The sequence below is a fragment of the Podarcis gaigeae genome, assembly GCF_964106915.1.
Source record: "Podarcis gaigeae genome assembly, chromosome: 9".
Taxonomy (NCBI): domain Eukaryota; kingdom Metazoa; phylum Chordata; class Lepidosauria; order Squamata; family Lacertidae; genus Podarcis; species Podarcis gaigeae.
In genome coordinates this window covers 67,177,945-67,192,131 of record NC_139685.1, presented here as the reverse complement: position 1 = coordinate 67,192,131, position 14,187 = coordinate 67,177,945, and the positions used below count along the sequence as shown (strand labels likewise).

Sequence of the window (14,187 nt, the reverse complement as noted above, 5' to 3'; positions counted from 1 at the left end):
TGCATTGTTAAGACTATGGAACTCGCTACCACAAGACATAATGGTGACCATAAACTTGGATTATTTATTTATTATTATTTATACCCCGCCCTCCCTGACCAGAGTGGGTGGTTAACAACAATAAAATCACAGTAAAAACATAATAGGGGGGAAAGGGGGGGGGAATTAAATAGCCAATAAATCAAGACCATAAGTGAAGGGAAACATAAAGGTCAGACTGAGTCCAAACCAAAGGCCAGGCGGAACAGCTCTGTCTTGCAGGCCCTGCGGGAAAATGTCAAGTCCCGCAGGGCCCTAGCCTCTTGTGACAGAGCGTTCCACCAAGTTGGGGCCAGTACTGAAAAGGCCCTGGCCCTAGTTGAGACCAATCTAACCTCCTTGAGGCTCAGGACCTCCAAAGTGTTATTTGTGGACCTTAAGGTCCTCTGCGGGGCATACCAGGAGAGACGGTCCTGTAGGTACATGGGTCCAAGGTCCAAGTACATCAATTTATTATGATCCCCCTATGGTTTTGCCTTTGGCCTTGCCCGCCATATGGCATATGGTCCCTAGGTGGTACCTCAGAAAGAAACACAGTCTTTGGTCTGAAAAAGTTCCTCACCTGAAGTAAAAAAAAATTAGCATCTCCATGTATGCAGCTGCAGAACCTGCTTTCCTGCTCCACCCAACACTCAGTCTTGAGTGTGCGTACATGTGTAATAAATACTCAACACTCTCCATAAAAGAAATTTATTTAGTGGTCATGTTTTAGTGTACAGGAATTAAGTCATTGCTCAGCTGTACTGAAATGTGCCATAAGAAATTCTTTTAAGAAATGTACAATATATCACCAAAAAAAAGCTTGAATTTCAGCTCGAGTGGTTGCATATCAGGAAAAACAAAAATGAAAAACCTTTCACAAACAGATTTTCCCTTCCGATAAAATTTCAAAATATAAAACGATACAACGTAAAACATTTTCTTTTTTAAAAAAACAACATCACATAATATTTACAGTAAAACACATTTGAACAGAAGCCTAATTTAGCTATGTGTATTTGTGTGCATCTCAGTTGCTGTATGCTGTGTATAAAACTCATTTGTGTTGGTTTCACCTCTTACAGCCCCTCCCCCAAACCTACCTTTCTACCTATTGAGACGTTTGTGTACTTTACATAGTGGATTATTATTATTATTATTTTTAAAAAAGCAAAATAGTCCATGTCCAACAGCAGACTTTGGCCCAATGCAATCATAGGATACTCTCCCATGTTTTGACCATGCATTCATTTCCAATCATTTAACTTGGAAGCCTTGAACCAAACCCCATGCCAATCTGCAGCAAGAGAAAAGAACTAAGGAATGTTGACTGCATTTATTTAAAAATGTAGATGGTCCGTGGGTGAACTTCATTCACCCTCCTCCTAGCCAGCAAATTGTCACCTGCAGTATTTCAGCATGGTTCTGGAAACCACAAAAGCCTAATGTTTAGGGGAAATGTGGCAACCTTAACCCCTGAGTTTCAGGAGAAGAATGAGAGGTTAGTAGACTAGGCTGCTTCGAGGTTTGCCAGCTTTCCACCTTCCAGCAAGGCCCTTCCGCTTTTAAAAGACTTGTGCCACGCAATAAGGCGAGAGGTAATGCAATAGCAGGCTGCTGCTTGGGGGTAACCTGTTAAATCTGAAGCTGGAGACCTAAGTAGCTGTGGCTCTTGTCTTCTTCCACGCATGCACACAGCTGATCCATGCCTCATCCTCTGTGTGGCATCTTCAGAGACCGGCTTGCTGCAATTGGCTGGGTGGGGGGAAGCTGGAAGCAAGGAATGGAGGTAGACAGACACTGGAACAGGTACCTCCAACCTTCGGCCCTCCAGATGTTTTGGACTACAATTCCCACCATCCCTGACCGCTGGTCCTGTAACCTAGGGATCATGGGAGTCGTAGGCCAAAAGATCCGGAGGGCCGCAGGTTGGGGATGCCTGCACTAGAAGCTGCAGCTTCCGTGTTTCCCCACCAAGCAACAAATCCAGAAATGAAGGAACTCCCTAGATCGCAGGGACTGGCACAGACTGGGAGCAAATTCCCTGGCGCACTAGGGATGAGAGTGAGGGGAGGCAGCTACCTTTTCTGGGAGCCCTTCCTGCGGTTCAAAATGTGCATTTAAGGGGGGGGGGGAGTACAGGAAGCTGATGCACAGCCAGGCCCATAGCAGCAAAGGTGCCAATCTTGTTCTGAACTGTACTGCAGCCGCACCAAGGAATTTAGAAAACAATTGCCTCCCACCTTTCCTAGGTCCCCTTAGGTGGGACTAGACCTCCTAAAGCTGCCTCCACATCCCTTTGCTGCCTCTTCCTTACAAAACCCACAACATGACACAGAATAGGCTGTGACTGCGTCTTCACCCGCTTCTGCCGGCCAACGATGAGAGGTGCCTGGGGAGATGCTGGTATTACGTTGCATTGCAAAATACATCATGAGGAAGTGGGGGAAAGAGGCACAAAGGGCGGTGGCAGTTCCGTGTCTCTTAAAATGCCTAGTTCTGTGGGTTTTTTTTTGGGGGGGGGAATACTTTTTGGCAACTTGTAGGCGTGGAAAATGAACAAGTATTAAAAAAAGAAAAGGGGGAGGAATAGGATCAGGTGTTCAACCATGTGTCTACGGGAACCTAACGCCACGACAAAAGGAATGAGCGAGTGGCCTGGGTTACACCTGATCTGTTTGGTACTCGGACGCTTCAGAGAGGCTTTCGGAAAAGCTGAGGAAGTTCTCCTGGTACTCGGAGCAGATGATCTCGAAGCGGTAGTGTCTGAACTCCACAGCAAAGGAGCCGAAGTAGCACAGGAAGCACATCACCATTCCCCACTGTATCCGCGCAGCGTGCATGTGGAACTTCTGGGACATCAAGATGAAATCTGGAGAGGCGTCAAGGAAAAATGCGCAGGAAGAAGAGAAGAAGAAGAGTTTGGATTTGATATCCCGCTTTATCACTACCCGAAGGAGTCTCAAAGCAGTTAACAATCTCCTTTCCCTTCCTCCCCAACAACAAACACTCTGTGAGGTGAGTGGGGCTGAGAGACTTCAGAGAAGTGTGACTGGCCCAAGGTCACCCAGCAGCTGCATGTGGAGGAGCGGGGAAGCGAACCCGGTTCCCCAGATTACGAGTCCACTACTCTTAACCACTACACCACACTGGCTCTCAAGAGAACGTGGATGAGGCTGTCTTACACGCAGGGCTGTGTCAACACTGTGCTAAAGAATAAAACATTCGGCACACAGGCAACCCAAATTCTGCACCAAAAAAGTAGAATTCTGTGAGTCGTTTAACTTAAACTTGGAATGCCCTCCCACCAGATGTCAAAGAGAACAACAACTACCAAACTTTTAGAAGACATCTGAAGGCAGCCCTGTTTAGGGAGGCTTTTAATGTTTCATGTATTGCTGTATTTTAATATTTGCTTGGAAGCCGCCCAGAGTGGCTGGGGAAGCCCGGCTAGATGGGTGGAGTATAAATAAACTATTATTATTATTATTATTATTATTATTATTATTATTATTATTATGTCTCTTATTTTGGATCATTTATTCTTCACAAGGTGCAATGGGAGGGTTGGCCCTTATCATAACCCATTTGGGCTTTGGTATTCATGGGGAATTCACAGCTGAAAGAAGCCAAGTAGGGGAGGGGGCCAAGTTTTTCTCCCCTTCCTATGCATCCCATTTGGTATTAAAACAGATCCCCCCCACTTTGCAGACACCCACTTTATTACACCGTCACACTGATCCATCAAGAGTTCATCATACTTTCGCAAGGCTTATGTAAGGACATTTCAGATGACGTGGGTTTGGTTTTTTTACCAGACTCAACTTGCTGCTGTTGTTTTATTAGAACCTTACCTCTGTCTTCTGAGAACTGCATTAGCTGGAGGAAAAGCATGCAAAAGGGATAATAAGGCTGGCAAGTTTCCAGTGCTGTGTGTTTGCAAAACAAGGAGATAAGAGATGAGAAAGGAAAGCTAATTTTGCATGTGACAGTGAGGGCACGTTCATAAAAAACCGCTCCCATTTAATACGGATCTCTGGTTTTGCACCTTCAAAATTCTGATCAAGATCTCTGTGCCATGCACCAAAAGAATCTACACAATTTTCACTCAAAATGATTCCTGCTAATAACTGTGCTGGAATGGTAGCCTTGTGCGCGCACACACACAAAATCTATACACAAATCTCACTCGAGACTTCCCACAGTCCCATGCCTTTATCAGGTCTTGTAAAGAAAGCAGGTTAGTGGAGGCTTTGTCCAAAAGACCCAAATCAGCGTACAGAGTTCAAGGGCAGGGCCACATAGTCACAATCATGCTCTCCCCACCCCCTTTACTGAGAGCACAAACTCTTTTACCCAAACTTGGCAAACCACAATAGCTGTCCAGTGGGATGAATTTGGCTCAATGCATCACAAGTTCTGTAGGCTGGTATAGTGTTTTTTTAAAATATATATATATATATATAAATAAGAGAATTGCATTTAGAAAAAAAAGAGAGAGAAAGAACGAAAGTAAAAAGTGAGTGAGAATGTAACAGAGGGAAAAAAATACCATACATTCACATACAGATGTGTATATTCTTATTAGCCTAATGCACATATAATTGTCAGTACCCCAATATATTCTGTGTAAAGCCATTCCAAATACCACTGAATTTATCCAAAGAAAATTAAGTCTATAAGCTGTCAGTTCATATGTTGCTAATGTCACCACTGATTAAGGGGAATTGTATCTCTGTTCTTTCAAGCCATTAGTATCAGGCTTCTGTAGGCTTGGTATAGTTGAAGAAATTGCGGCCTTCCCTTAAGCATCTGTAAGAGAGGGATGCTGGGCTCAATAAGCCTTTGATCTGATCCAGCAGCCGTCTTCTTACACTCTGTTCTTAAAACAGAGCAGTTACTAAAGGGCCACAGAGTATTCATATTGTGCATCTTCCCTTGGTCAAAACACATTTTTCATCAGGTGACTAATTTGGGACTTGCTCAGTACAAACCTATACATACTCAGAAATAAACTGAACTTACTCCCAGTTAAGGGTGTATATGATTTCACTTTAGGAGCAGAATTATATGCATTTCTGCCCAGAAGTAAACCCCATTGTATTTTGTAGGGCTTGCTTTCAGGTACGTCGGTACAGGATCACAACTTAAGGCACAGGACTGCATTGAAAATCCGAGCTTACATGCTTGGCACACAAAAACCGCCTGCATCAAAATTTAAATTTTAGCAGAATTTATAGTTTCAGAAATGCATAATTTGAATGAGTTCTGGGGATTAGTGTTAAGACTTGATTTCACAGTACATGTGCTGATACTCATAAATGCAATGGCAAACTACAGCCTCATGAAAACAGTTCATCGCTTGGAAACTCTAATTTATCAGATCGTGAACTTTCCGCCTTTGAGATGAGAAGTTGGTGAAAATGTGCATAACTAAAGGATACAAAGGACGACGCAGAGGGTTATCGCTGCTGACAAGACGACTCGTGGGATCCCAGCTTTCCTTCCTTCATTCTTCAAGTTTATTTTGAGCGTTAGGGCAGACTGAATCCAGCAGGCCAGGGTGCCGAAACCAAAGGTCAGGGATGTGCCCACATTATGGATTTCTTCATCATTCGAAAGCTGCAAATACAACAGAACCGGTGGCCTTCCTTGATGTGATTGATAGAAAAGGCTCTTGCCCTCAAACCTCCGGATGATTCTGCTTTACCTGGTTCTGCTAAGGAACCAGAGCGAACCTGGTCATACTGCCACTGCTGACCTCAACATGCGTGAGAGAATACCTTGATGTGTGGATGACTTTACTTTCTCCTCAATCCTTCAAGGCTGATGGCTCAGAGGCACGCCTAAGGCGGGCAGGTGCCAAAGGAGCTCCTGCACATTTAATATTTGTGCAGAAGAGGGGCTTTCAGCAGGTGTATCTTATCATGCAGGGGACGTGGGTGGCGCTGTGAGTTAAACCACAGAGCCTAGGACTTGCCAATCAGAAGGTCGGCGGTTCGAATCCCCGCGACGGGGTGAGCTCCCATTGCTCAGTCCCTGCTCCTGCCAACCTAGCAGTTCGAAAGCACGTCAAGTGCAAGTAGATAAATAGGTACCACTCCGGTGGGAAGGTAAACGGCGTTTCCGTGTGCTGCTCTGGTTCGCCAGAAGTGACTTAGTCATGCTGGCCACATGACCCGGAAGCTGTACGCCGGCTCCCTTGGCCAATAAAGCGAGATGAGCGCCGCAACCCCAGAGTCGGTCATGACTGGACCTAATGGTCAGGAGTCCCTTTACCTTTACCTATCTTATCATGCAAGTTACACCTGCCAAGCTTCTCTCTTCTGTACAGCTATTAAAAGGATCGGGAGCCCTGTCGTCTTTTGCATCTGACTACCCAAGATGTGCCTGGAGTAAAGGATGGAAGAGCTGGAGAAGGAGAGGAAACACTTCTGCCCTTTCTGAAGCAGATCAGAAGAGACAACTAAGGCGTTTAAAGTAGGGATACCAGGTGTCCCCAGTTTCCGGGGACAGTCCCCGGATTTGCAAATCTGTCCCCAGACAAATTCCGTCCCCGGAATGTCCCCAGATTTGCAAATCTGTCCCCGGGAAACGTGGCAGCGGCAGTCTCAGCAGCCCAGAGCCAGCCTTGTAGCACAGTTGACTCTGGCTGGCTTCAGGAGCTGCTTGCTGCTGCTGCCACTGCCGAGGGGGAACCAGGGACGTCCAGCGGTACAGATCCCCCTTCCCCCTTTGTCTTGACAGATTGGGGGAGGCTCGGAAGTCACAGGCGGGCGGGCGTTGCCCAGGAGGGGCGCAAGGCGTGTGGTTTCTCTGCCAGGCAAGGTGCAAAGCCCTTCTTTCACACCCTGTGAAACATAAATGCACAGAGTTTTTAAAAAACTGGGAAACTCCCAAGCCTCCCCTGATCAGTCAAAACAAAGGGGGAAGGGGAAAGGAGATCGAGGGAGGCTCGGGAGTCACGGGCAGGCGGCACGCCGTTGCCCAGTTTTTAAAAAACTCAGAGCATTTATGTTTCACAGGGTGCAAATGAAGGGCTTTGCACCTTTATATGCATGTGTGCTTGGGCCCAGGGTCTTTTGCCTCACCATCCCCACTACTGACTCCCTGTTGCTACTCAGCTTCAAAATAAATAAATAAAGTGTCCTCAGATTCATTGAAAAAAATCTGGTAACTGTAGCACCCTCGTAAAGAATCCTGTGAACTATAGTCCACTCCTCGCAGAGCTACAATTCTCAGCACCCTGAACAGCACCCAGGATTCTTTGGGGAACAGAGGATGTGCTGTTCCACATCCTCTCCCGTATCCCAGTCCTGGTTGGCACCAATAACAGGCTGCAGGGAGTGGCAAGCTTAACATGACCTACGGGCCTCCTGTTGCTATTAATCCACTTAGAAAAATAATTCTACATGAAATGTACTTTCTTTACGACAGTAGGTGGGTTTGGGATTTATAGGAATGGCGGGCTCTTACGCAAGTGCTAATAAATCCTGCACGCCTCAGCACAAATGCCCTGTTCTCTTATAAATGTGCCGTTTCCTTTTATGGATGTATCGTTCCCTACCTCACATCTGCCAAATAAATCATCTCATCTGCCTGGGGCAGCCTGGGCCCTGATATCAAGCGACACCTAAGCCGGGCTTTTGCGGGCATCAGATTTTGGCCCACGAAAACACGGCTTACATTTATTCCGTGACCTGCAGGCACCTTGGACAGAATCCATGAGAACTGTGTGGGCTTGATAGATCTTGCCCTTCTCCCATCAAGCTGCAGAGCATGCAAAAATCTGACGACCGTTTCAAAGGCGGCTTGTAATGCGGTGTGCTTGATGTCTGATTATCTTGCTAGGCACACAGTAAGACAGGATCCTCTCCTACTTGCAGCACGCCATCATTTCAGGGGTGCTGGGATGTCAGGATGAAGGGCCTACCTCTATGAGAAGGGCTGAAGGTTAGATGGCCATGCGCCTTTCGGATCTACGATTCTACGTTTCTATACGAGACAGGGAGGGAGTCGAGAAACATGATACTCAAAAGGAGGATGGAGACAGCCTGAAAGAGAAGCAGCTGTCTGGGAATACTGAACTTACAGAAAGTGCCATCTGGCGGCTAGATGAAGCTAGGCAGGAGATCCTTTTAAAGCAGGGAGGGATCCACTCTGCCCTGCATGCTGAAAGCACATGCAATCCACTCTTCTTTAGAGTGTTGAAGAAGAGCAGAACATGATGAGCAAAGGTGCCCTGAGATTTTGTCAGGGGCAAAATCTTGGGAATTATAAGGACAGAACTATCTAAAATGTATAGAAACTTATTCACATATATGACTATAGCGGCAAGAATGCTACTTGCCCAAAAACGGAAAGAAGAAGAAGTCCCAGCAAAGGAAGAATAGATACAAAAACTTACGGAATATGCAGAAAGGGTGAAACGTACCGGAAGAATAAGAAATCAAGATAACAAACTTTTTACAAAAGAATGGAAATGGTTTATTGAATACTCATGGATAAATTGTAAACAGATAAAAACACTGGCAGGATTATTGTAATAACCTGCAGTTTTGTAACAGTATATATTTAAAGAAGATGAGTAAATGAACAAATTAAGTTAATTTGTATAAGCAGAATATGTTATAAATAAATTTAAGGAAAGTGGGGGAAGGAAGTCAAGTTTTGAAAGGTAAAAATGATTGTAAAATCAGTGAAATGTATAAATTTGAGATATATATATATATGATTTTGCCAGTGGGGAAGATGAGTCATTTAAGAGTACGGTAAAAGAGAAGGAAGCCACAGAAGAAGGGACATTACCGTTGTTTAGGGCACAGTGCTATAATCCCAGAGAACACACCCCAGAAGCCATGGGATACAGGAGATCTCTCCCTTCACCCACAGAGAAGGAGGTCTGCAGGCGGTGAAGGAGTCCTGTCCTTGACCTGTCTTAAATGTGACATGGAAACTTCTGCCACCCTTGCTGCTCTATTGTCAGTGCTCCAACAGCCACAATGGCAATAAGGGGTGTGATGGGGCAGAAGAGGGGAGGTTTTCGGAGCCACTGAACCCAGAATGCTTGTTCCTCTGACACACAGACAGAGAGAGAAAAAGGAGGTGAAAATATTCCAGCTGGCATACTAATTTCCTCTGCAACTTTCTCCTCCCCACCCTCCATCCTGGTCAGTATGAGGTCCTTAGGGTTTGGGGTTTAGAGGTTCTTCCAGCACTCCTTTCCCTATCATAACAGAATAGCTCTGTTCTAGACATTTACTGTAGATTATTATTAACAGGCTATTGAACTAGAAACTAATGAGACAATGCCTTAATTCAGACACACTGACAAAACATGGCTGTTTCACTGTTTAATCATTAACAAACAAACAGACCATCGTTTGTGGTGTCTCAAGAAAAAGCAGCAATGAGCCTTGTGATCCATAGTGTGAAAGGGAAGATTATCTGATGGGGGACAGATTAAATCTGAAGGCAGCCCTGTATCTGGAAGCTTTTAACATGTGGTGTTCTGTTGTTGTTCTTGTATATTCTGTTGGCAGCCGCCCAGAGTGGCCCATGTGAACTTGACAAAGTTTCACATTTTGGGTTCTGTTGCAGACCTGACATATGTTTTAATTTGTAAACTATTTGAATCACCACATTTGTAAACTTCCTAATGGCTCATGGCCAAAACAAATAACTGAATCTGGCTGAAGTATTCTGGCAGGGGAACTGGCAGGTTTCTGAGATGTTGTTAGATTCTTAACTCCCATCAGCGCCAGCCAGCAGAGCCAGAGATTATGGGGATGTAGTATGTTGAAATAAATAAATTAAGGTCTTATGTATATAATAAAGGTTCATAAATGTACCAAGCAAACACGTACATAGGCCACATGTCTGAAGCTGCACAGGAAAGCAGCCATGGAGCCATTTTGACTCCCAGGCTGACCAGGTGTTTTCTCTGCAAGGTCAAATGGAAAAGCCTCCCCATTGTCTTTTCATTCACAAATTCTGTCTTAAGGGTATGTCTGTGTTTGAATAGGGTGTGAGCCTGCGACCTGGCCCAGGAACTAAGTATTTACCATTACAAAAGACTGGCCAGGCTCCCCAGGCAATCCAATCAAGTAACCTGCCAGACAGGAGATAACAACAGGAGAAAAACAACATTTAAATTTCTGTTTTAGACCGCCTTTTCTGTGATGTAGGTATGATGTATCTGAGGGGTGGTCTTAGGTTACACCCCTTCTGTGATGTATGTATGATGTTTCTGGGGGTGATCTTGATCTACAGGGTGGTAATTTCAAAAGTCCATATAAAACCTTGCACGCCATTGTTCTGGGTTCCTCCTCCTTTCCTGCAGGTGAGGGGAGCACCCTGTGGCAACAGATCAATAAAAGATCAAGCTTACAAGCTGCTTTGCTTCTCAATATTCTCTGGTTGGCCTCTGTTTTTGTGTGGGTTTTTTTGCTCATACGTATCAACTGCAACATGCGATTGCATGTGTTTCGATTCCACTTGGAATGTGACAACAGAACAGTGGTCTAGAAACATTAAAAAGACGCCCAAATATGCCAGGCACAGATCTCTAGGGCAGAGCGCATCTTTTGCATGCAGAATATACCAGGTTCGACCCCTGGCTTGTCTAGTTGAAAATGGCAGGTGATGGGAAAGACCTCAATGTGGGACCTGGAGAGTCACTCCCATTCAGGACAGACAAGAGGTAGGGAAGATTTTTCAGTCGAGGGCCACATTCCCTTCTGGGTGCCCTTCTGGAGGCCAAATGTCAGTGGCGGGAGGAGACAGAGATAAAAGCAGCAGAGCAATGGATGTAAAGGATGCCTTTGTAGCACAGGCTAGTTTGTACTCTCACACCTTTCTCTATCCTTCATCCAGGGAAGTAAGAGGTATTATCAAGAGACCACAGACACATTCCAGCCAAAAAACACTCACGGAAGGTGCAAAGAGGTGCTGGTGAGGGGCGTGGCTTAGGGAGTCAGTTATTGGGGAAGATGAGAGAGAGAGAGAGAGAGAGAGAGAGAGAGAGAGAACGAACACACACAATACCTGGAAATTGCCCAGCAAAGTCATTCCGAAGGAGGCCAAGCACAACGCCACCAGGCCGCTCACATTGAGCCAGGGATTCAAAACTTTTGGTTTTAGCTGAATAAAGCGGAGGACAGCCACAACAAGCGCTGAAATGAGGAACGAGAACGTGACACTCATGCGCAATTATGACTCCAAACGTCAATATAATTCTAGGCCCAAACAGGCCTGGAGACAGGTTTACAAATGCACCCACCACAGCCTGGCTATGGAGCTTGAGAAGTGCAAAAGTATCCGCCCTCTTTTAATTCTGGGGCAGCAGACTTGCAAGAGCCTCCCTCCTGAGTTATTTCTTGGTCAGTCAAAAGCAATGCCACCCGGAAAAATTAAGACCTGATAGGACCCTAGAAGCCTCTCTCCCATTAACCATCTCCACTGTGCTTGAATCTTGCCTACAAAGGATGACCCAGAAGCAAAGGCAGCCAGGCCTTTGGTACTTTTAACAGTGGTGTAGGAAAAGGAATTTTGGTAGCTCTAGTTTACATACCTGCCAAACTCCCTTCTTCTACACATAGGTGCCCTGCACTCCTTTGGATCTGGTCACCCTATATTTGAAACAGCATACCATAAACTTTTGTCAGAAGAGTCTTCCTTGTATATATGTAGACTGGACATAGCCAATGGGCAGCCTTCTAGATATTTTGGACCACAGCTTCCATCATCCCTAACTGGCATAACCAATGGCCTACAGGCCATTCTTACACATCCCAGGTAACCAGGTGAGCGCAGATTTATAAGCCTGCTATAGGGCTACTACAGCTCAGTTTCTAACTCTAGCAAAGAAATACTGACCATCAATTAAAAGAAGGGTTGCGAACGTTATATAACAAACATTATCACCATTATTATATGCATAATCACATTATTGCTGTGCTCACACACATGCAGGATTTAAAGCATTAGAAACTGATATCAAGTTTCATGCAAATAAAAACAAATATTGCCTGAAAAATGAGATGATTAAAAACAAACAAGCAAAAATATACAGCGACTACAATGTTTCACTCTCAGGATATTTTACACAACCTTTGCATATGTTATTTATAGTAGGGGCAAATAACCTGTTTGGGCTGTGGGCCTCTGAGGGCTACATGTCAAAGTGAGCAATGGCCAAAATGCAAAAAAAGTATGGGAAACAAATGTTGTTGTTGTTGCTGTTACAAATTTTGGTGGGTCTTATGGGTGGGTCTCAAAAATATTTGGCATCATAGAATTGCAGAAGGAAACCTGCAAGAATTGTCTTTTTTTAAAAAAAAAAAAAAAAGCAGACTTTTTTTAATGAACAAATTTTGAGTGGCCTTGGGAGGCCACAAAAAATCTTTTGGCATTGCAGTATCGCATCTGAGAACCTATTGGAGCGGTCTGTAAAAAATGTTTTAAAATTTTTGGAGGAGCTTTAATGCTACAAAAAAAAAAATCATTTGGAATCATAGCACTACAAATTCAAAATGACAAACTTAAAGGGGGGGGGGGTGTCTCAGGAGTCACAAAACCTTGCCGGTCTGGATCTTGCCTGCGGGCCATGGGTTAGCAACCCCTGTTTTACAGGCCTAGTTCTCAGAGGCAGTAAATATGTTGGAGCAGCGTTGTGGGGCAGATAGCAGTGCTGCAAACTGCCTGAAATGTTTATTAACAACACAGTGTAGTGTCGCTCCAGGGCATTGTGGGAAATTTAAAATGACAGCCAGCTCTGCTGCTAAGTAAACCCCAAACCCAGGTAGGTGTCAGAGCTGATGGGCCATGCCCAAAGATGTTAGATGCTTATGCCAAGCCTAAAACCTGCATCTGAGCTAAATAACTTGAGATTAGGTAGGGTTTCCAACAATTGGTTGCTCCTCCATTAAAAAAAAACACCCTGCATGCAGAAATCCAGCATGTCAGGAAGAAGGGACTTAGTCTAGCCTTCTACCTGACATTCTAATGTTCTGCGTTGAAAGATTTCAATTCTTTTTATGAAGGAGGAGTCCCCCACATGACCTTCAGTCTCAAGTTGTCCAGCCCAAACACCCCCTCAGTGAGAACTAAGCCATAATAGCTGCAGATTCCTGGGCCTCACCTTGACAACATTTACTGAGCTGAACCTGGTGATTCGCTAACACAAATTAGAAGAGACAAAAAAAATAAAAGAAGAAGCCAGACATTCTCCATGCAACGCCTACCTAGAAATGCTGCCATGTTCATGACTTGGCTAAACACACAGCTTGCAGGAGGGGCGTCACCTGCAATACTTCAAAAATATAATGCGCATCATTGTAATTCAACTAAGCCTGCAACAGAGATGCATAAATCAGTAAAATGGTCCACTGGTTTAAAAATGGGCCTTATTTGGGGGGGGAAGACATGGAGAGAGATAAAGGATGGAAAGTGACTTCATTACCTTATATAAGGAGGCTTTTGGGGACCTTCCTTCCTAAGGCATGAAAAAAAAAAGAAATGAATCATACACAAGTCAGAATTGCAGGGCTGGTTACTGAATGTTACTGAATGTGATTTAGTTTAGAACAGGAATGGAGAACCTGTGTAGCTCTCCAATGGTTGGACTCCAATCCCACCATCACCAGCTCCGATGGAAGTTATAACCCATGGGTAGGCAAACTAAGGCCCAGGGGCCGGATCCGGCCCAATCGCCTTCTAAATCCGGCCCACAGACAGTCCGGGAATCAGTGTGTTTTTACATGAGTAGAATGTGTCTATTTATTCAAAATGCATCTCTGGGTTATTTGTGGGGCCTGCCTGGTGTTTTTACATGAGTAGAATGTGTGCTTTTATTTAAAATGCATTTCTGGGTTATTTGTGGGACATAGGAATTAGTTCATTTCCTCCTGGCCCCCCACAAGGTCTGAGGGACAGTGGACCAGCCCCCTGCTGAAAAAGTTTGCTGACCCCTGTATATAGCCCAACCACATTGGGAGGGCTGCTGGTTCCTGATCCCTGAATGAGACCTGCCTGCAGTGACAGACTCCCTCTACCTAATGGGTGTGTATATGTGTGTGCAACACCAAACCATTTGCCAAATTTAAAAGGGCACTGGTGGGGGGGGGCAACAACCTGGGTCAGTCCAATCTGCAGAGCTTGGGACAGACA

The 14,187-nt window shown here is 44.9% G+C and overlaps 1 protein-coding gene across 23 annotated transcripts in view; it reads right to left on the bottom strand.

Moving 5' to 3' along the window:
- Window positions 1-713: 713 nt before the first annotated feature.
- Window positions 714-14,187, bottom strand: part of TMEM150C (transmembrane protein 150C) — a 55,276-nt gene continuing 41,802 nt past the window's right edge. For 12 of the 23 annotated variants that reach the window (XM_083756883.1, XM_083756881.1, XM_083756878.1 and 9 more), the window contains 5 exons: window positions 13,481-13,513; window positions 13,263-13,330; window positions 11,065-11,192; window positions 5,463-5,640; window positions 714-2,890 (listed from right to left, as the gene is read on the bottom strand). In XM_083756883.1, coding sequence (XP_083613009.1) covers window positions 2,682-2,890; window positions 5,463-5,640; window positions 11,065-11,192; window positions 13,263-13,330; window positions 13,481-13,513 — 616 coding nt within the window. In that variant the 3' untranslated portion in view covers window positions 714-2,681. Of the gene's footprint in view, window positions 2,891-5,462; window positions 5,641-11,064; window positions 11,193-11,590; window positions 11,649-13,262; window positions 13,331-13,480; window positions 13,514-14,187 lie in introns of all 23 variants that reach the window. The other 11 variants (XM_083756876.1, XM_083756896.1, XM_083756897.1 and 8 more) reach the window with 2 other exon arrangements.